Source organism: Aethina tumida, chromosome 3 (assembly GCF_024364675.1).
Source record: "Aethina tumida isolate Nest 87 chromosome 3, icAetTumi1.1, whole genome shotgun sequence".
Taxonomy (NCBI): domain Eukaryota; kingdom Metazoa; phylum Arthropoda; class Insecta; order Coleoptera; family Nitidulidae; genus Aethina; species Aethina tumida.
The window spans coordinates 2,720,683-2,741,376 of NC_065437.1; the positions used below are offsets into that span (position 1 = coordinate 2,720,683).

General features: G+C 30.4%; 5 protein-coding genes across 6 annotated transcripts; 2 read left to right on the forward strand and 3 right to left on the reverse strand.

Moving 5' to 3' along the window:
• Window positions 1-592: 592 nt before the first annotated feature.
• Window positions 593-8,395, reverse strand: LOC109606932 (serine/threonine-protein kinase GL21140). Its single transcript, XM_020023451.2, has 6 exons — window positions 7,814-8,395; window positions 5,888-6,115; window positions 5,417-5,831; window positions 2,328-2,419; window positions 2,003-2,269; window positions 593-1,948 (listed from the first exon to the last, which is right to left on the reverse strand). Exons 1-6 carry the CDS (start codon window positions 8,177-8,179, stop codon window positions 1,544-1,546), a joined length of 1,773 nt encoding a protein of 590 aa, XP_019879010.2. The 5' UTR covers window positions 8,180-8,395; the 3' UTR covers window positions 593-1,543.
• A 109-nt stretch (window positions 8,396-8,504) lies between these two features.
• Window positions 8,505-9,421, forward strand: LOC109601120 (U3 small nucleolar ribonucleoprotein protein IMP3). The gene is made up of 5 exons (XM_020017339.2): window positions 8,505-8,740; window positions 8,799-8,906; window positions 8,957-9,060; window positions 9,121-9,296; window positions 9,356-9,421. Exons 1-5 carry the CDS (start codon window positions 8,604-8,606, stop codon window positions 9,374-9,376), a joined length of 546 nt encoding a protein of 181 aa, XP_019872898.1. The 5' UTR covers window positions 8,505-8,603; the 3' UTR covers window positions 9,377-9,421.
• A 303-nt stretch (window positions 9,422-9,724) lies between these two features.
• On the reverse strand, window positions 9,725-11,424 carry LOC109601100 (NADPH:adrenodoxin oxidoreductase, mitochondrial). The gene is made up of 5 exons (XM_020017321.2): window positions 11,183-11,424; window positions 10,974-11,130; window positions 10,708-10,923; window positions 10,085-10,652; window positions 9,725-10,024 (listed from the first exon to the last, which is right to left on the reverse strand). The coding sequence occupies exons 1-5, from the start codon at window positions 11,353-11,355 to the stop codon at window positions 9,762-9,764; spliced, it is 1,377 nt and encodes a 458-aa protein (XP_019872880.2). The 5' UTR covers window positions 11,356-11,424; the 3' UTR covers window positions 9,725-9,761.
• A 1,740-nt stretch (window positions 11,425-13,164) lies between these two features.
• On the forward strand, window positions 13,165-19,193 carry LOC109601097 (Y+L amino acid transporter 2). 2 transcript variants are annotated; one of them, XM_020017317.2, is made up of 8 exons: window positions 13,165-13,448; window positions 13,511-13,672; window positions 16,812-17,034; window positions 17,087-17,202; window positions 17,318-17,712; window positions 17,766-17,966; window positions 18,019-18,346; window positions 18,402-19,193. In XM_020017317.2, the coding sequence occupies exons 2-8, from the start codon at window positions 13,522-13,524 to the stop codon at window positions 18,455-18,457; spliced, it is 1,470 nt and encodes a 489-aa protein (XP_019872876.2). In that variant the 5' UTR covers window positions 13,165-13,448; window positions 13,511-13,521; the 3' UTR covers window positions 18,458-19,193. The 2 variants fall into 2 exon arrangements, with proteins under 2 accessions (XP_019872876.2, XP_049820682.1); XM_049964725.1 differs by having other exon boundaries at window positions 13,165-13,444.
• A 434-nt stretch (window positions 19,194-19,627) lies between these two features.
• Window positions 19,628-20,414, reverse strand: LOC109601101 (V-type proton ATPase subunit F). The gene is made up of 4 exons (XM_020017322.2): window positions 20,260-20,414; window positions 20,119-20,200; window positions 19,860-20,065; window positions 19,628-19,801 (listed from the first exon to the last, which is right to left on the reverse strand). Exons 1-4 carry the CDS (start codon window positions 20,311-20,313, stop codon window positions 19,772-19,774), a joined length of 372 nt encoding a protein of 123 aa, XP_019872881.1. The 5' UTR covers window positions 20,314-20,414; the 3' UTR covers window positions 19,628-19,771.
• Between the last annotated feature and the right edge of the window lie 280 nt (window positions 20,415-20,694).

The following is a 20,694-nucleotide window of genomic DNA, read 5'->3' on the forward strand; positions in this document are numbered from 1 at the left end:
TTCAAAATATTCAAAATATTCAAAATATCCAAAATATCCAAAGTATCCATAATATCCAACATATCCAAAATATTCAAAATATCCAAAGTATCCAAAATATCCAAATTATCCAACATATAAAATATTCAAAATATCCAAAATATCCAAAGTATTCAAATTATCCAACATATCCAAAATGTCTAAAATATCCAAAATATCCAATATATTCAAAATATCCAAAATAAATATCCAAAATATCCAAGTTATCCAACATATCCAACATATCCATCATATCCAACATACCCAAAATATCCAACATATCCAAAATATTCAAAGTTTCCAAAATATTCAATATGTCCAAAATACCTAATATATTCAAAATATCCAAAATATTCAAAATTTTCAAAATATCCATAATATCCAAAAATTCCAAAATATCCAAATTATTCGAAATATCCCAAATATCCAAAATTTTCAAGATATCCAAAATATCCAATAAACCAATAACGTCCAAAATATTCAAAATACCCAATAAAAAGCCCAAAATATTCAAAATAGTTAAACATCACAAAAACTAGGTAAAAAATCAATGGGAAATAAATAAACAGTAGCAGGTTTTTAATAATTTATTTACAATCTAATTGCAACTTTACAGCGTTTTATTCTAATTTTATAAAAAGAAATAAAACTAGATAAAGTGATAAATTATAATCTATATTTAAGGCTTTAGTTTGCAATTATATAACAATAAATAATACTTTATCAAGTCTTTAACCTAAATTCAAAATAAGTGAAGAATCCATATAAGTGATTATAAATTTTAATTTTGGTTAAATACTGAAAACAATAGTTTTAAAGAATAAAAACGTCGTGTATGTTTTCGATAAAAAATAGTACCATAAAATCCACTTTGGTATAAGATTCAATAAATATAAAGTTTATGTGTATATTTCAATCACAAAATAATTAGTTCATTAAAAGCTTTGGTCAAAAAGCTCAGTGATATGAGTGACTTTTGTCAGTCCTCTTGCCATTTTAAAAATACAATATAAAAGTTTTTTAACAACTGAGCAAGTAAATGCTACATTAAATGCATTAAATTAATGTTGTTTCCTTCAATAAATGTAGCTAAATAAATTAGATATGCCTGAAATATCAAATAGGTAGTTGACGTAAGAACAGAACAAAGAAATAATCGTTAAAAAAAACTCCAGAACTCCGGTAACTATTGCGTACTGAATACCAATTCGTTAATTTCAGTTCAAATTGTTGTAACATCGAAACAGCACATTCAATAAATAGCACCACTGATGTTTTAGGGGGGGTCTAATCTAGTCGTCTAATTCAGCATTTTCTAATTTTGGCAAAACCACCTATTTCTCGTCTATTTTAAAATTCGTTTGCTACTCGAATAGCAAAAGCTCGATCATGGACTTGAACTAAACAAAACGACTTATGACTGTCTAAATACAGGTTCGCAGTTGATTTTTTTAAACAAATTGATATAAATTAATAAAACTAAATATTAATTTGTACAAAATTTCCTTTAAAAATCGGCTCCTAGTTACGATTCGGCTACATGCAACCAAGGATGATCCAGCACATCCTCGGCGGAGAACCTAAGCTCGGGCGCAAGCTGAAGCATGTTCTGTATCAATTCCTTCGCCAAGCTGGAGACGTCCTGCCAGTACTCCTCGGGGAAGTCGTAGTGGCCGGACAGGATGCAGTCGAAGAGCTTCTCCTGATCATTATCCTGCGACACGAACGGTGGATAGCCGCACAGGAGGATGTATAGGATCACACCTGCGGCCCACACGTCTATCTTCAAACCGTAGCCGGTTTCGGCGAGTATTTCGGGCGCCACGTAGGTGGGCGTGCCGCACACCGTGTACAGAGGTCGAGTCACCTCGCACGCCAGCCCGAAGTCGCCCAGCTTCAGCAGTTTCACCTTCCCATCTTCTAACTCCACCTAAAAACAAACACCGTCAATTAACTTAATTAATTAAGTGACTAGTTAACTTGCTAGTAGATTTTCGGGTTTGACGTCTCGATGCACGATGTTCAGGTGGTGCAGGTAAGCCAAAGCGGAAGCCAAGTTGTTGATCATCAGCGCCGCCTGCTCCTCGGAGAACTTCTGCACCACGGTGATGGCGTCGAACAGGTCGCCCCCCGTCACGTACTCGCACACCAGGTACAACATGCTTTTCGTGTCCTGTTCCTCGATCAGGGACATTATGTTGGGGTGGCCCACTTTCTTTAGAATTTTCACTTCATTGTCAAGCATGTCTTCCTACAAAAAATTAAGAATTTACGACACAGTTCAGAGGAGATTAGTTGGGGAAACTTACTTTTCCTTTGCACTTTGCCTTATCGATTATTTTTAAAGCATAGTCGACATTAAGAGTGGTATCCCTACATAATCTCACAACAGCGAAATTTCCTGTAATGAAAATGTTAAACAGAACATAGAGATACACATTATTGTGTAAAAATGATAATTGTTTTGGAGAATTAACCCCGTTTATTTTAATGTTAAGGTATTTAAGGTGGTCTGTCTCGTCTGGTAAGTGTCAGTAATGAGTGTTAATAATCTCTGATCTCTTTAATTAGAACTGAAAGAAGACATTTTTTAGATTAGCCACAATTTCCAGAATAATTGAATCATTTTCTGACATTTAAGCGTTGAAAATCACTGAAATTAGTAATTAAATCGTGTGCATGTATGTGCTGTCATTATTTTTATAGCCAATTGAAACATACATGTAATTATCAGACCACAGTGAGGTCACCTCACGTGATATTAATTGATTAGATAATGTAACACAACACAGAATTTTTTTCAATAATATACTGTATGTTTTTTAATACATATCGAATTTTATTTAACATTTAATAATTTAATTTTAAGTCACGTAAATATGGATATTCTAATTCCATTGTTATTCATAGAAGGCAGTACTTTCTCCATTACACATTTTATTCAGATTTCTAGTTCATAACGTTAGTTTATTTACTGCCAATTATACAAGTAGATAGTTTTAATTAGAAAATATCTTACTACTTAATTTTTATAGCCTTTAAAAATGTAATATTGGGATAATTCATATTCAATCGTCTCCAATTTTCTTACTGCATTTTAATATTTATTTGTCAAAGACATGTATAGTTTTATCAACATTAAAAAAGTAACAAAATTATATACAAAATCCACTATTTTTGAATTGGTTTCTTATTCTGTAATACATATATTATACACATTCATACATTATAAGGATCATTTATTTATTGCTCCTTATAAATCTGTATAATCTGAGGTATAAAAACATGTTAATACTCTATTTTTTTAGTAATTAACAATATAATACTGATAAGAAACAAAAAAATAATGTCTAAATTCCAATACATATATATCTAATTATCTTCTGACATTTTATTTCATTTTTTAATAATTATTTTTTAAGTATATCTGAATTTTTATTAACCAAAAATGTGCCATATAATTATTTGTTTAATTTAAGGACACACAATATATGGAAAATCCAATTTTACTACTTTTTATAAGAGAATTCTTCTCTTTTTATTTATATTTTATTCAGATTTTTAGTCTATAATGTTCATTTATTTATTGCACATCATAAATATAAATAGTCTAAAGTAGAAAAGATATTACTACTTTATTTTTATAGCATTAAATAACATAATGTTGATAGAAATCATTTCAGATTCGACGACATATTTCATATTTTAACACAAAAAGGTGTCAAACAATTATTAATTTAATTTAAGAACACAAAAATAAGGAAAATCCAAGTTTACCACTATTTCAGAAGGTAGCTCCTTCACTTTTATTCATATTTTAATCATATTTTTAGTCTATAATATTCATTTATTTATTGCACATTATAAATCTAAATAGTCTGAAGTAGAAAATATATTACTGCTTTATTTTTATAGCTTTAAACAACATAATGTAGATAGAAATCGTAAAAAAATAATAATCTCAGATTCACCTGCTGACGACATATTTCATATTTTAATATTCATTTTTTAAATCCGTATAGAATTTTATTAACACGAAAAGGTGTCAAACAATTATTAATTAAATTTAAGAACACAAAAATAAGGAAAATCCAATTTCACCACTATTTTAAAAGGGAGTTCCTTCTCTATTCTTCATATTTTAATCAGTTTTTTAGTCTATAATGTTAATTTATTCATTGCACATTATAAATCTATATAGTCTGAAGTAGAAAATATATTACTGCTTTATTTTTATAGCTTTAAACAACATAATGTTGAAAGGAATCGTAAAAAATAATAATTAATTCGTTAATAATCATCTCAGATTCACCTGTTTACGACATATTTCATATTTTAATATTCTTTTTTCAAATCCATATAGAATTTTATTAACACAGAAAGGTGTCAAACAATTATTAATTTAATTTAAGAACACAAAAATAAGGAAAATCCAAGTTCACCACTACTTTAGAAGGGAGTTCCTTCTCTTTTATTCATATTTTAATCAGATTTTTAGTCTATAATGTCCATTTATTTATTACACATTATAAATTTAAATAGTCTGAAGTAGAAAAGATATTACAGCTTTATTTTTATAGCATTAAACAATATAATGCTGATAAAAATCGTAAAAAATAATAATTAATTCGTAAATAATCATCTCAGATTCAACTGTTTACGACATATTTCATATTTTAATATTCTTTTTTCAAATCCATATAGAATTTTATTAACACAGAAAGGTGTCAAACAATTATTAATTTAATTTAAGAACACAAAAATAAGGACATTCCAAGTTCACCACTATTTTAGAAGGTCCCTTCTCTTTTATTCATATTTTAATCAGATTTTTAGTCTATAATGTTCATTTACTTATTGCACATTATAAATCTAAATAGTCTGAAGTAGAAAAGATATTACTGCTTTATTTTTATAGCATTAAACAACGTAATGTTGATAGAAATCGTAAGAAATAATAATTAATTCGTTAATAATCATCTAAGATTCACCTTCATATTTTAATATTTATTTTCTAAATCCATAAATAATATGGAAAATCCAATTTCACTACTATTTTAGAAGATTTCTTTCTCTTTTTATTTCTATTTTATTAAGATTTCTAGTTTTTAATCATCATTGATTTATTGTAGATTATAAATTTATGGAATTTAGGTACAAAACATGTTGATGATGAAGATTAATTCGTAATTAGTCGCCTCCAACTTTCCGATTTAAATTTGTCAACAAAAAAATGTGTCAAATAATTGTTAACTTATCCAATTTTTCTCTCCCTTATACTTATTTTATATATAGTTATAAAATATAGTTTGAGAAACGATATAACAGCTTTATTTTACCAGCATTTAACAATTGATTATTAGTAAATAGAAAACGTAAAGCCACGCTAACAAATTACCGTCTCCGATTTTCCTGCTGACCATATACTTCTTGCTGAAAGCGGGCGGCAACGCGATGTCGCCGTCCTCGCCCAGCTTCTTGAGCAGACTCTCCTCCGACTCGTACGTCCTGTTCAGCTCCTTCCTGGGCATCTTGGGCTTCGGTCCCGCCCCGTTCCTCAGTCCGGGCGTCCTCCTGTACTTCGTGAGCTCCTTGCTCTCCTCGAACTCCAGTTCGAAATCATCGGGGGAGCAACGTTCATTGCCGTAGGCGAAGAACACGTCCTCCTGTCCGAAGAGCTGCGACAGCTCGGTCACCGACTGGCCCGATTGCGTGAAAACCTTACGCACGGCCAGCTGGCACAGTTCGCTGAACGAGCTGAGCACCTGTTCGAGATTCGAGGCGTTGCGTTTGTTTAGGAGTATCCGCAACAACTGGAAACAGACAGATCAATTTGATGGTCGCCCATGAAGAGACGTGGATTGGCAACCTTTCTGGGCTTGATGCCGCTCCTTATGACGGTGACGATGCGTGGTCGGATGCAGTCCGGCGGGATTATTTTCGGCGAGTAGGAATTGATGGACATGTTGTTTCTGTTGTTGGATATTCGTTTGGATCGAAGCGTGTCGGTTTTTGAGTATTCGATCTTCTTGAACTGCTCTCCTTTGCCGCTGCACACGTACTCCTTGCCATCTTCCAGGTCTTCCAGTCCAGTCACCTGTAATTTATTTAGAATCTTAGTTGACTTCACAGATGTTGTGTTAATTACTAGTGATTATGACTAGCTTTTAAACCTGTAAATTACTAAGCAAACTAACAATAAACAATGTAAATATACAAATATAATTAATTACTAATTAGGTTTTTGATAAGTTTTATTATCCTATTCATAAATATACATCAATTAAAAATAAAATATGAACTTTTTATTAATAAAATATATAATTTGACTCGATATTTAATCAATTAAACTGAACTAGTCAACTTTTAAAGCAGTTTTTGATTACATTATTCAAAAAATTCATAAAGTTTTGTCACCCTATTCATAAATATATATTAATTAAAAATAAAGTATGAACTTTCTATTAATAAAAGATAAAATTTGGCTCAATATCTAATAAATTAAACTGAATTAGTCAACTTTTAAAGCAGTTTTTGATTACATTATTCAAAAAATTCATGAATATACAGTGATTAAATATAAAATATGAACTCCTTGCTATCTTCCAAGTCTCCCAGCCCAGCATCCTGTAATTTATTTATAAACTTAGTTAAGTCCACAGAAATTGTGTTAATTACTGGTGATTACAACCAGCTTTTGTCAATCTGAGCCTGTAAATTACTAATAAACAATATAAATATACAAATTATGTTTGGATGTAATTAATATCCAATCATGTTTTTGAGAAGTTTTGTCACTCTATACATAAATATACATTAATTAAAAATAAAGTATGAACTTTCTATTAATAAAAGATAAAATTTGACTCAATATCTAATAAATTAAACTGAATTAGTCAACTTTTAAAGCAGTTTTTGATTACATTATTCAAAAAATTCATGAATATACAGTGATTAAATATAAAATATGAACTCCTTGCCATCTTCCAAGACTCCCAGCCCATTAACCTGTAATTTATTTATAATCTTAGTTAAGTCCACAGAAATTGTGTTAATTATTAGTGATTAGAATCAGCTTTTGTCAATCTGAGCCTGTAAATAACTAATAAACAATGTAAATAAACAAATAATGTTTGGATGTAATTAGTAACTGATCATATTCTTGATAAGTTTTATTACCCTATTTATAAATATACAGTAATTAAAAATAATATATGAACATTCTATTAATAAAATATGTAATTTGACTCAATATTTAATCAATTAAACTGAACTAGATAACTTATAAAAGCACTTTTTGATAATATTAATAAAAAAATTCATGAATATACAGTAATTAAATATAAAATATGTACTTTCTTATAAATAAAATTTGCAGTTTGAGTCGTATTTTACTTTGAAATCTTACATAATCATATAAATATGAACCTGTGATATTAACACCTATTATAGGATACATAAATCATTCCATAAAAGGCTTCACATAACCAGTTTACTTTCTTATTGAGATTTATGCATTTAATACTACAATGACAATCTAAAATTGTTTATTGTGACTCATTATACACTTGTAAAACAACTGATTTGGATTTGTTAGTTGGCAATTAAATGAAAATCAGTTTAATAAAATCCTGAGTGGAATGAATGAATGAATGGCAACAAATCATTAAATTAGAATGTGAAATTTGGGTTAAGAGAACATCCACACAAACATCTGCCTGAATAATCAAGCTCAATATCTATTATTAGTTTGTTTGGATGGTTCAAAAATCAATAAATGTTAATTACAACAAACCTTTCTCCCGTCCATGGTGTAAACATTCCTAACACCACTTGGTAACGTAACACTTTTAGTTAATATCTGAGTCAATTCATTGGTTAAACTATCAAAGGACCTATATCGTTCAGGGGCCACAGGAACCACCACACCATTAAAGAACTTATTGCCATTATGGAAAAAACGTATACGTTTGGCCTTTTGGGTCCGGCTCGTGCTGGACGGCCTGCTGGTCTTCACCAGACTCACGTCCTCGATCCCGTTCTCGATGATCTCGAAATCGGAGGATAGGCTGTTGCAGCTGGCGGACGAGAGGCTCCTCGAACCGCCGATATTGTTCTTGGACATCCTGAGCTTCAGATCGGTGTACCTACTGTAACCCATTCATCCGGTCGTTTGTTGTTTGGAAAGTGATCCGATTTTTGAGAGGTGCCGCCTATGACACAGCTGTCACTTGTACTGTGCACTCGCGAACCCTCAACGCGGACACGGTCTATCGGAGACGCACACAACGGACATAATTCGCGGCGAACACAAAAAAACGTCGAAAAATCCGAATCGATTTCGGTGTAACTGTTTATTAGTATAAAAAAGGTAATAACCTCTTTTCGGGCAGTAGGTGGGAGAAATATCTCTTTTCAATTGCCAACGCTAGTTTGACAAATTACGAAAGTTACCATGGTTACTGTGCCGGTCGTTCCGGGGACGTTTTCGTTTGTTAATGTGGTCGCACTGCGCAAATGTCAACGGCATGACAAATAAACAATTCGTACATGTGCTTCGAAAGTTTTAAATTGGTTGATCGAAGATGGTGCGTAAACTTAAGTTCCACGAGCAGAAGCTGCTCAAGAAAGTCGACTTTATATCATGGGAGGTCGACAACAACTTGCACGAGGTCAAAGTTATGAAAAAATACTACATTCAAAAAAGAGAGGACTATACTAAGTGAGGTTAAAGAAATTTTATGTTTTAGCCTAATAATTTACAATTTTTTTATGTTTAGATACAATAAATTAGCCAGAAATATTAGGGAAGTTGCTAGGAAAATTAAGGAGGTTGACCAAAAACACCCTTTCAGGACAGAAAGTAGTGCACAATTATTAGAAAAATTGTAAGTAATAAGTTCAATTTTGTTACTATATAATTAAACTATTATTTTAGATATTTAATGGGATTAATACCTACAAGGTGGGATTTAAGTTTAGCTGAAAAAGTCACTGCTTCATGTTTCTGTAGGAGGAGATTGCCAGTAGTGATGGTACGAAGTAAGTACTTCATTGTAAATCATTTAACTCTTAATTAATCTACTTATTTGGCATTTTTAGATAAAATGTCAGAAAGTATTAAAGGTGCTGTAAAGCTCATAGAACAGGGCCATGTAAGAATAGGGCCTGAACTTGTTAAGGATCCAGCGTTGTTAGTAACAAGGACTTTAGAAGACTTTGTAACTTGGGTAGATAGTTCTAAGATTAAACAACACGTTTTAGAATACAATGGAATGGTAATTATATTATTTGGTCTTAATATATGTTGTCATTAATTTCTTTATTTTGTTTTCAGAGAGACGACTTTGTTTTATAATGTTTTAAGATGTATAAAAATAATAAATATTTAAACAGTATAAAATTTGTTTTATTTTAATTATTAATTCGTAATTTTCGCTCCATTTTGTTGCATATTATATTCTTTGAAAACTTACGTTTTTTATGATAAATTTAAATGAATTTTAAGCAAAAAATTATAAAATTCAACATTTTTTGTATAATTTAAATATAATTTTGTCACAAATGTTGAAAATTAGAAGCTTTTCAGTATTTGAATAGAAATATTTTTTTAATTAGGTAGAAATCCAAATTTTCAGAACAATTTCTAGATATTATAATATTCACATTTGTATAGATTGTAGAAAAATAAATATTTAAACAATAAAATATTTTTTTTTTTTATTATATAAAAATTATAAATATCAGCTAGCAGCTATTTTTAACATCTCATTAATGTCAATGATTTTTTCCCTGGGTTTTCCCAATTTCTCCCCATTCTTTTGTTCATATTCATCTATTTTCATCCAATCTTTCCAATGAACCAGTTGTACATTCTTTGACTGTAGTGTCTTTTCTATTTCATTAAAACCTGATTTGTTTTCACTTATTAAATTGTCTTTCTCAACGTCCCTTAAAATGAGATCTGCTGTTCCAAAGGCATTGCTCATAGTTGTTAATATTACACCTGAAAATTAATTAAAATGTGTGTTTAAATGTTAAAATTAATTGTAGTTTATGTAATTACCAGTTGGACCTGTTGCCAACCATCCAGTTGTATAAAAACCTTTGTCAATTCTTCCTTGTTCATTAACTACAATTCCCGATTTAAAATCGAAGGGAATTGAATCATCAACAGATTTAGATTTGTATCCAATACTTGATACAACTAAATCGCAATTTATTTCCTCTGTGGAGTCAGTTAAAATTGCTCTTTGCTTTAGTATATCTTCACCTTCCAATCTGGTTACACCCAAAACAGCCCCTTGAACCTTGTCCACCCCAGTGACTTCCAATGGAGATCTAAAAAATATTGGACTGAAGGTCTTGGGTAGTTGCTCTTTAGATTCCTTCATTGAACTAAGCATTAATTCAGTGATTCTCTTCTTTGGTCTGGCTAAATTTGGAACCACGTCCTCGACTCCTTTAAAATCGGCGTCCCTCCACACTGTTGAGCAGTTCTTTAGTCTTAAAACCTCTCTTAATTCTTTAATTGTGAAAGCTGCCTGCAATGGCCCTCTCCTGCCAATCAAATTGATTTTTTTAATGTTGGATTTGGATAGTTTTTCTAAGGCATGTTGTGTTATATCAGTTTTCTACAATTAAAAAGTGTTTATATGTGTGAAGGACTCAAAAGAGGAGTAGACCTACTGCTAATTCATCAATGGGTGACAATAGAATTCTGGCTACATCTATGGCAACATTTCCTTGCCCAAATATGGCAGCTGTTTCCCCAGACAAATCTATGTCCAAGTTTGCATCCCATGGTGTCCCATTGTACCAGCCCACTACATTTCTGGCTGCAATTACATTCTTTAAGTTTTCCCCTGGGATGTTCAGTGTTCTGCTTTCTTCAGCTCCATATGTCTGCAAGAGTACAAATATATACAGTTTAAATTAGATTTTATTACACATACCAATAGAACCACATGATAGGCATCCCTTAATTGTTTTACAGTTATATCCTGTCCAACGCCCACGTTTCCAATAAAGTTAACTTGCTTACTCTCAGCTGTTTTTGTGAAGGTGTTGATGACGTTTTTTACCTCTGGATGATCAGGGGCCACCCCGAAACTATATGCACCTTAAGTTACAATAAATTGTGATATTATAAATGAGAACTTACCGCACCAGCCCAAACGGCACGGGCAACTTCTCGTAAATATCAATTTGGACGTCGTTCAATTTTTTAACTAAATATTGGGCAGCATAGAAGCCTGCCGGTCCAGCACCTACTATGCATACTTTCGGTTTAATTACGGAAGAAAAAAATCGCCGCGACGTCGAAAAACAGTTCATTTTGACGTAGTGGAAGGTTCATTCTCTCAGTTTATCTATAAATTATTGTTTTTTCTAACGGTGGTTTAACCTAAATCATTATTTACTTGTTGGGGCGCAATCTGGGTTGCCTATAGTAATTACGTAATGAACTGGCGGCTAATACACGTGTACGAATAATAAAATTAAATTTAAAAAATCGTTTGATTTATTTCCTCCCGTAGTTATTAATTTATCATATTACGTAAAAAATAAATTACTAGAAATTGTCGGAATTTTTACTGTGCACCATAAAAGTTAATACCATTAATCCTATAATTTTATATTATCTCTTTAAGTTGTAACTGTAAGATAATAGGATTATTTACATTAATAGTATAAGTAATCTAAGTTAGTTTGCAATAATTATTATCTCTTAATTATGTCTTAATAATTATTTTAAAAATAGATTTACATAAATATTCACTAAAAATAATTCAAATTATAGTCGGGTACTAAAATAGTCATAATTAAATAATATTACCATACATTTATATCTTATTTTAATTTAAAGTGGATAATAAAAATAATTAACAATATTTTAAACGGGGTAAAAAATTACCTTAATTGTAATAAAATTTAAAAAATTTATATTTTTGATTGAAAAATGTTAGAAACAAAATAAAATCCCAATAATTTTATGGCTATTCTATATAATTAAGTTCTTCATTATTATTTTTATCTTAATTTCTTAATAAATATTATTAATAAAATGTTTAAATAATTTTATATTAGTAATAATTTTCAATAATTCAAAAGTTTCCTAAAATTAAATTTATTTTATGCCATATTTTATTTTAAAAGGTATTGAAACATTAAATTAATTGTAGTAAAATTAACAATATTATATTTTTAACTTGAAAATGTTAAATATTTTATGTTTATTTAATAAAATTAAATTCTTTACTATCTTTATCTTAAGATCTTAATAAATATTACTAATATAATTAATATTGTTTAATAATTCAAAAATTTTCTAAAATTCAATATTACTATTACATTTTTATACCAATTCTATTTTGAAAGAGAGTAAAAAATTAATTTAGTTGTGATAAAATTAAAAAAATATATTTTTAACTGGAAAATGTTTCAAACAAAACAAAATCCTAAGAATTTTATGACAATTCAATATAATTAAGTTTTTTATTACAATTTTTATCTTAATATTATTAATAAAATATTACGTAATATTATTATTATATTTTTATACCATATTTTATTTTAAAAGGTAGCAAATAAATAATTTAATTATAATAAAATTTACAAAATTATATTTTAGACCGGAAAATGTTACAACAAAACAAAATCATAATAATTTTATGACTTTAAATTTTTATGGTGTGGGTTATCGTTATAAAATAAATGTTTACTCTTTATTAAATTATATTATATTTACCTTAAATATTTCATGTTTCATTCATATTATAATTTGAGAATAAAGTAAATACTAAATAAATGTAAGTTTAAAGAGGATTAATGGAATTATTAATGTATTTAAATATTAAATACATGAGTAACAAAAAATATCAATTTTTATAGATTATTTTTATTAATTTTATCAATATTTGATTAAATAGAACACGTGCAAGGGGGGAATGGTAAGTTTTAATAAATTAAAGGGTGTTTTAACAATTATAATTATAAAAACATTAATGTTTATAGTACCTACCTGTGTATATTGTTATATTTTACAATACATGCACATCCTATAATACATTAAATTGAATAAAAAGGTGAAAAATGTATTAAATTATTAAATGTTGTTGTTGAACATGAAGCATTTTGGGGTTAACATTGACAAAAATCAAAAAACTCATCGATCAGGCCTTAAATATAAATAGAGCGGTGCATCTGCGCAACTCCACAGTGGGTCTTTAGGCCGACATATAAAACGCGTCGTCGGACAACCGGGCCTACAGTGCTATGTCCCGTTTTGGTTTGTAGTTGTTTACGTTTTCGGTTACGCGATTAACCTAAGAAATGCACGTGTAGAATACGTCCCGTTTTGTTGCCGTGTCCCATTAAAGCGGCACATTTTCGTTTTTAACTAGTTGCGTTCAGTACCACGACTGTAAGTACGTGATGCAATAGGGACGATTGGATTTTATTTTTGATTTGGTTGTTTGTTGTTGGACAGTTTGAAAAAAAATGCCGTCGAACGACCACGATTTGCAATCACCCACTGAAAATGCGTTGATTTCGCCCGGCGACGAGCCGGAGGATTCTAAGGTTAAGTTGAAAAAGGACATAGGGCTCCTGGAAGGGGTCGCCATCGTTTTAGGGATTATGCTCGGCTCAGGTAAGTCCTTAATTTGATTAACTCAAGTTTGGAATATTTAATGAGTTACAACATATTATGCACACGTACGATTGTGTTGCAAAATAATGCATAAATAGAATGATATTGTTTCACTCCTTTACCATAAATAATGAATAAACACTTTTGTTTTCAAATTTATCAGTGTGCTGCAGAAATATCAGTCTCTCTCATTTGCTACAAACTAACTTTTGTTATGCAGCTGGTTTTAAATCATTATACTTATTGATAAATGGTAAAGTTTGTGGTTTTACACTAACCTTGGCTATAATCATTTATTTTTACTGTTTATTGCTTAAAGTTTACATAAAATAAAGGTACAATTAGACAAAAATACTGTGGATTTTTAACAATTAAATAATTTACCTCAGATAAGGATAATTACATACTAAATAATTCTATGAAACCAATATCATTATGTTCTTTCTACCATTATTTATTTTGTTAATAAATCAAATTAATTTCTACATAAATTAAATTCTAAATGTCACAGAATTAGCACACTTGAAATATATATATTTGTTAAATAATTTATGTACAACTTTAAACATAACTGTCTATAAAAGGAGTTGTATTTTATTAGGACATTTTCTTATTGTATTTTCAATTGAGTATGTGGTTAATAAGCTTTGTAAACCATTTTTAGGAAGCATCTTAAGTTTTTAGTGATGCCAGCAATATTTAGATCTTGATGTCCCTCTTCTCTGGAGTGAATTTATTCAATAAAATTCTAAACATTCTACTAAGAATAAATTGTTACTATTAAGAGTATTGTTAAATATTTGTCTAGTCACCTCTGCACTACATCTTTGTCTGCAAAACCAGTTTGTAAAATTACTAATTTGTTTAGAAACATTCAATTTCCTTATAACTTTGACTGCATAATTTCTTCTTAAATTAGCACCTTAATTAGACTTTATTATTCTGTGTTTATTCATACTTTTGTTTTCCCAGAAATCTCAGATTTGTTAATAATTTGCCTCAAATTAAGATAATTATAATCTGTATAAATTTAGAAATAACTTTTTCGTATTTAGTTTCTGTTTTATTATCTTATCTTCAATGCAAAACCAATTAATAATTTATTTAAATTTAATCAGTTTCTTTAACTTCTGGCGCATAATTTTACAATTCATAGAATTCAACAGATGGTTATTAAATCATCATTCATGTTTTACACCAACCTTGGATACAATCATTTAGTTTTTACTATTTATGCTTTTATTTATTTTTAAATTTGTAGTTGAAATTGCACCATTATGTTCTATAAAACGTATCATTCAGTTTGTCTGCTTTATCTCACATTTTCGTGTAAAACCAGTTTGTGAAATTATTGAACAAACACATACTGGTTATCCAGGTGCTCGACAGATCCAGTACGTTACAACTCAGTCAATAATCGGTGCTTGACAAGTCTAATTCGACTTAATTTTACACTCTCATCATTCTAATTCATCACGTTTTATCTCGGGTGGAAAATAAAAAAAACTTGACTAGACATGTGATCAATTAGTTTACAAATCGGTTTATGATTTATTAATTATGATTAATAGGTATTTGATTAACGATAAAAAAGTTATGCTGTAATTTTATTTGTTAACTCAAATCCTAATTATTTTATTGGTGTTATGCAATTAATTAAAACATTTTATTATTCTTATCACTTATGCAAAACGTAGTTGTTATTAAAATTTCTAGAATTGAAGTAAAATTGTTTATAGAAACAGCGAAAACATTTAAATCAGTTCTATTTACTCAATTTAACAATTTTTGTATTCACAAAAACATTATTAAAAACCTATCTAAGTAATGTATAAATAATTGTTTATGAACCATATTTTTACACCAATAACACAGTTCAAGTGTACAGAGTTTTAAATACTTTAAATACATTAAAAGATTACGTGGAAACTACATAAGTAATGTACAAATCATTTTTGAATGAACCACTGCTTTACACTAATAATTTCACCTGTTATTCCAAGTTTTATTAATTTTTTAGTGACATATTTGAAGATTTATTTACATTACATGTTCACACTAATAACACACTCCATGTGAACATTTTTTTATATTTTATAAACATAAATAGATTATTTGGAAACCATCTAAGTAGTATACAAATCATTTGTGAATGAACCACTGCTTTTCACTAATAATTTCATCTGTTATTCCAAGTTTTATTAATTTTTTAGTAACATATTTGAAGATTTATTTCCTTTACATATTTACACTAATAACACTCTTCAAGTGAACAGTAATATTCTTTTTATGAACCTTAGTTTTAAATTAATAATTTCGTCTGTCAAACCAAGTCTTTATTAATTTTTTGGCCAATCATTTACACAACATTTATTTACATTACAAGTTTACACATATAACACACTTCAAGTCTACTTGTTAAATATTTAAACAAATATTTTGAATATTTTTATAACGATGAACACGGATGTAAATTCACAATGTAATATTCTGCAGAATTTACTTAGTCAATACAATATTTGCTTAGCCAAAAAATTGGCCACTTAAAGTATATTTGCAACTGCATTGATAAGATACAAGAGTCAAAAAAACAGACTCTTCGATTTAAGATTGTAAACAGACTGTAATCTTTCCCGACAGTTCAACTTTTGTCCTTCAATTAACATAATGAACGATCTAACTAATAAATTAATTAGATTATTTCCATGTCGCTTCAATTAAATTGTTCACGCCGTGTTTCTCAGATGTTCTCATTGTGTAATCCGCTTCCTCATTCATTCCCACACGTCATAATTTAATTAGAAAATGGACCAACAAAGAATGTCTCAATTGATGTAATTTTAAACATTAGTCACTAAGAGTAATAAAAAAATATGATATAAATAATACAATAAAAACATTTTTAAGGCCGAGGATTGAGTCAATGATTGACAACAATGGAAAATTATCATTAGTAGTGGCTAAAATAAATTTCATTCATTATTTTTGTGTACAATGAACTTGTTCAGTATTTACTATTTATTACAATTACTTAATATATACAAGGAGTAGGTTGACTTAATAGTTTTATGAATGAAACTAACAGCTTAACAAGCTGCACCTACGAAGATATTATATGATAAATTGCCCAATTTTTCAGGAATTTTTATATCACCAAAGGGCGTGATCAAAGAGGTAAATTCAGTGGGTTTCTCCCTAATAATTTGGGTGATGTGCGGCTTTTTATCGATGATAGGGGCCCTGTGTTATGCGGAATTGGGCACGGCCATACCCAAGTCGGGCGGAGACTATGCCTACATTCACGAAGCCTTCGGACCCCTTCCGTCGTTTCTGTACCTTTGGGCAGCAAATTTAATATTTGTGTAAGTGTTTCGTCTGTTGGAATTGTTGCTTTGCTTAATTTGTACGTTTTAGGCCTACCACGAATTCAATTATGGGCCTAACTTTCGCTAAGTATGTGATACAACCGTTTTTCCCAGAGTGTGATATGCCTGATATAGGAGTACGACTTATGGCTGCAGCAGTTATATGTAAATAAACATTTTACATTGATTAAAAACAAATCTAAAATGAATTCAACCCAGATTAGATCCTAAAATCTTACTATTTTACCAATTTTATTAAATATAAACCTTAAACTTTTAGGTTTCCTTTCATTTCTGAACGGATACAACGTCAAAGCAACGCTGAAGCTCCAAAACATCTTCATGTTCTGCAAGATTGGAGCCTTGGTGCTAGTCATTCTGATAGGGGTGGTCTGGATGTTCATGGGGCACGTCGAAAACTTCTCAGGGGCCTTCGAAAACACCACCGACAACCCGGGCAAAATCGCCAGGGCCTTTTACTCCGGCATTTTCACGTATTCAGGCTGGAACTACTTGAACTTCATGACTGAAGAGCTGAAGAACCCCTTCGTTAATCTACCCAGGGCTATTTATATATCTTTGCCTTTAGTTACTGGGATCTATGTCTTGGCCAACATGGCTTATCTGTCGGTTTTGACTGCCGACGAAATGATTTCTTCAGATGCCATAGCTGTGGTAAGTTAGTTGAAGGTTTTGTACACGCAGGGGTTTTTAAACGAGTGTTTTAGACCTTCGGCAACGCTCTTCTGGGCAAGTTTGCCTGGATACTCCCCATAATGGTGGCGATTTCAGCCTTCGGAGGACTCAGTGTCCACATTATGACGTCGTCGAGGATGTTGTACGTGGGCGCCAGGAACGGTCACTTTCCCACGTTCCTGTCTCACCTGAGTGTTACCAAAAACACTCCAGTGCCTAGTCTGTTTTTCTTAGTAAGTTACCACTGTCTTAAGTACTTCAGTGATTTAATTGAGTGTATTTTAGAATATTTTGTCGCTGCTCATGTTGTGCACCAGCGACATCCACTTGTTGATTGAGTACTGCACGATTGTTGAGTCGTTCTTCGTGATGTTGTCGGTGGCTGGCCTGTTGTACCTCAGGTACACGCAGCCCAAGCTGCCCAGGCCCATTAAAGTCAATTTATTGGTACCCATAGCGTTCGTTTCGATCTGCCTGTTCCTTATAATTTTGCCCATTGTGGACACCCCCATTGCCTTGTGCTGTGGTGCCTTGATCACCCTGTCTGGGGTGCCGTTTTATTACTTCGGCATCGTCCGGAAGGACCAGCCTCAAGGCTTCCGTAACATGATGAGTAAGTACTTAATTTAATTTAAAGTTATGGTGACTAACTAGAGTTGTCTTTGTAGAGAGTCTAACGCAGTTCTCCCAGAAAGTCTTTGCTTCTGCCCACGAAGAAGAATAACGAGGTATTTTTATCCAAGGACCACGCTTGTACCTTTAGTAATTTATTTATTTCTTTGTATGTATGCATTGTTTTTGTTTTATAAAACAGTGTCAAGGCAACTTTATTAGTTGTCTGTTTGAAGTTACCTTGTTGAAGCTGTACAATTTTGTATAGGATGTATGAAAACAGTGAGATTTGTTTTGATTATCTGTAATGCATATCTCTTTTGAAGTTTAAATTTAGTGGGTACTTTAATAATATCCATTCCTGCATGTTTCAATTCCTAAGGAGGCATTTATTCATATCCCAAAGACTGACGATGCCTTTTTGTAGTGTAAACGTTTTACTGCCACTAGGAACTTAAAAAGTAACTGACAATACTTTTTTACATAATATGAGATTTGTATTGTGCAAGTGTTTACTACAAATCTCTCTGATTTTGTATATTACGCATGACAATTGTTAAGTATTAATATTTTGGTTGCAAACTTAAATTTTGTATTCATAAAATTGAATTAATGAAATGGATGTGAGGAAAAAGTTTTTTACTAAGTTTTTGGAAGTATTCAATTTTTCTAGTATTAACTTTTGTGAACATTGAACTATTCTAGTAATATTTTAGTCAAAAATTATATTTTATATCTCATTTAAGCTGTGATTTTTAGAAATTTATTGTTTGAATTTACATATGTTCGTATTATTATTTGCAACCTTTGTTGAATTTTGTTTACCTATAAATAAACATTGAAGTACACGTGTGTTTTTAATTGTTCACTATTATTTATAAATTATATTAATTTCTCACTAGTTTATCCAGTTTAATTAATGAAATAAAGAGTCCAATTTACATATAATTTATAACCTCACTGTATTTCAAATACAATTTTTAATGATTGACTAATATTTAGTCAACTTTTGTAAAATAAACAGTAAATCAATTAAATATATCCCGTTCTTAATACGTACTGTAGTTATTAATTAGGTATTGATTAAATTTATACCTAACTCATGATCTAAAATAATTTGACATATGCAACCACGATTACTTTAATTTCAAAGCTTTGGCATTTATCTTAATATTATTGAGTTTCGGGGATTTACACAATAAAATAATGGTATTTTTACTATTCATGTATTTGTAGTTCAAGTAATGAACTCATACCTTTAATTTACAAACAACTTTTGACATATTAGATATTTTCTTGTGAATTAACGGAACTTTATTATTTATCCATTTAACAATTTCATAACATAGGAATGTATATACATTTACAATCAACAGTGATACACGGACTACACCTAACAATACTTTATGTACATGATATTGAATACTTAGACCATTTCATCAGGGTTGAACATACCCTAAAATAAATAAAAATATAAATCTTACAACTTCACTAATGTTAACACATCAACCTACCTTAGCCCTTCTTAAGATTGAATCCTTGCTGGCATCATAAGGATGATCTTTTGAGGGAATTTCCAACACAGCAGGCACGGGCTGGTTATGCCCATCAATAACGTGACGAATAATTTCAGCAATGTTCTGGTTAATCAGGATAATATCGATGTCATCACGTTTAATGAACCGCTTGAAGCACTCCTCGATTTCTATTACGGGAGTGTCTAAAAAATTACATTATCATTATATGCACAATTAAATGGTGTAATTGTTTTACTTTTATCCACAACCATGAAGTTTGAGTGGCGATTTTTGTTAATTTCTCCAACTCCACCCAAGAGAAAACCAACACAGGTGTCCTACAGGAAGAAATAGTTAATAAATTTTGTAATTTATTGATTTCTTGTAAGGTCCTTACCTCATCGCCAATTACGGATATCAATTTGCCCTTAGCAGCTGAATGTAAAGCCATTTTTACCACAATAACCCACCTCAATTGAACAAAACTGGAATCAAGTAGTCACCTGACAAAAACAGCTGACTAAAATTAACCTTAAAAATTGACAAAGTCAGTGCCCAAAATCCCCTAAAAATCTTATTGGACTAGAAAGAGACGGAACATTTATTGTGTTGTCCAACGTGCCGCGACAAGGACGACCATAGTAAAACAAGTGAGCAAAAACGGGACGGATAATCGTGTTTAGTTTATTTAGTAACCAATTAATAAGCTAACCTGATTGATCAACAAACCCGAAGATTCAAAAAATTTGACCAGTATTCAGTTAGTTTTCGATTAGTTGCTAAGGTAAATTAAACAGCGGCACTTAGCTGGTGTATAACCTAAATGTCGTTA

What these genes read in the sequence shown, in the direction of transcription:
- LOC109606932 (XM_020023451.2), bottom strand. Translation starts at nt 8,179, where the DNA reads ATGGGTTACAGTAGGTACACCGATCTGAAGCTCAGGATGTCCAAGAAC. An exon ending in ACACCATGGACGGGAGAAAG is followed by an intron (nt 6,116 to 7,813) that starts GTTTGTTGTAAT and finishes AATAAATTACAG; the next exon opens with GTGACTGGACTGGAAGACCT. An exon ending in GCGGCATCAAGCCCAGAAAG is followed by an intron (nt 5,832 to 5,887) that starts GTTGCCAATCCA and finishes GTCTGTTTCCAG; the next exon opens with TTGTTGCGGATACTCCTAAA.
- LOC109601097 (XM_020017317.2), top strand. Translation starts at nt 13,522, where the DNA reads ATGCCGTCGAACGACCACGATTTGCAATCACCCACTGAAAATGCGTTG. An exon ending in CTTCAGATGCCATAGCTGTG is followed by an intron (nt 17,713 to 17,765) that starts GTAAGTTAGTTG and finishes CGAGTGTTTTAG; the next exon opens with ACCTTCGGCAACGCTCTTCT. An exon ending in AGGCTTCCGTAACATGATGA is followed by an intron (nt 18,347 to 18,401) that starts GTAAGTACTTAA and finishes TTGTCTTTGTAG; the next exon opens with AGAGTCTAACGCAGTTCTCC.
- LOC109601101 (XM_020017322.2), bottom strand. Translation starts at nt 20,313, where the DNA reads ATGGCTTTACATTCAGCTGCTAAGGGCAAATTGATATCCGTAATTGGC. An exon ending in TATCCGTAATTGGCGATGAG is followed by an intron (nt 20,201 to 20,259) that starts GTAAGGACCTTA and finishes TTCTTCCTGTAG; the next exon opens with GACACCTGTGTTGGTTTTCT. An exon ending in CTTCATGGTTGTGGATAAAA is followed by an intron (nt 20,066 to 20,118) that starts GTAAAACAATTA and finishes GTAATTTTTTAG; the next exon opens with ACACTCCCGTAATAGAAATC.
- LOC109601120 (XM_020017339.2), top strand. Translation starts at nt 8,604, where the DNA reads ATGGTGCGTAAACTTAAGTTCCACGAGCAGAAGCTGCTCAAGAAAGTC. An exon ending in GCCAGTAGTGATGGTACGAA is followed by an intron (nt 9,061 to 9,120) that starts GTAAGTACTTCA and finishes TGGCATTTTTAG; the next exon opens with ATAAAATGTCAGAAAGTATT. An exon ending in TTTTAGAATACAATGGAATG is followed by an intron (nt 9,297 to 9,355) that starts GTAATTATATTA and finishes TTTTGTTTTCAG; the next exon opens with AGAGACGACTTTGTTTTATA.
- LOC109601100 (XM_020017321.2), bottom strand. Translation starts at nt 11,355, where the DNA reads ATGAACTGTTTTTCGACGTCGCGGCGATTTTTTTCTTCCGTAATTAAA. An exon ending in GTGCCGTTTGGGCTGGTGCG is followed by an intron (nt 11,131 to 11,182) that starts GTAAGTTCTCAT and finishes AGGTGCATATAG; the next exon opens with TTTCGGGGTGGCCCCTGATC. An exon ending in CACCCATTGATGAATTAGCA is followed by an intron (nt 10,653 to 10,707) that starts GTAGGTCTACTC and finishes TTTTAATTGTAG; the next exon opens with AAAACTGATATAACACAACA.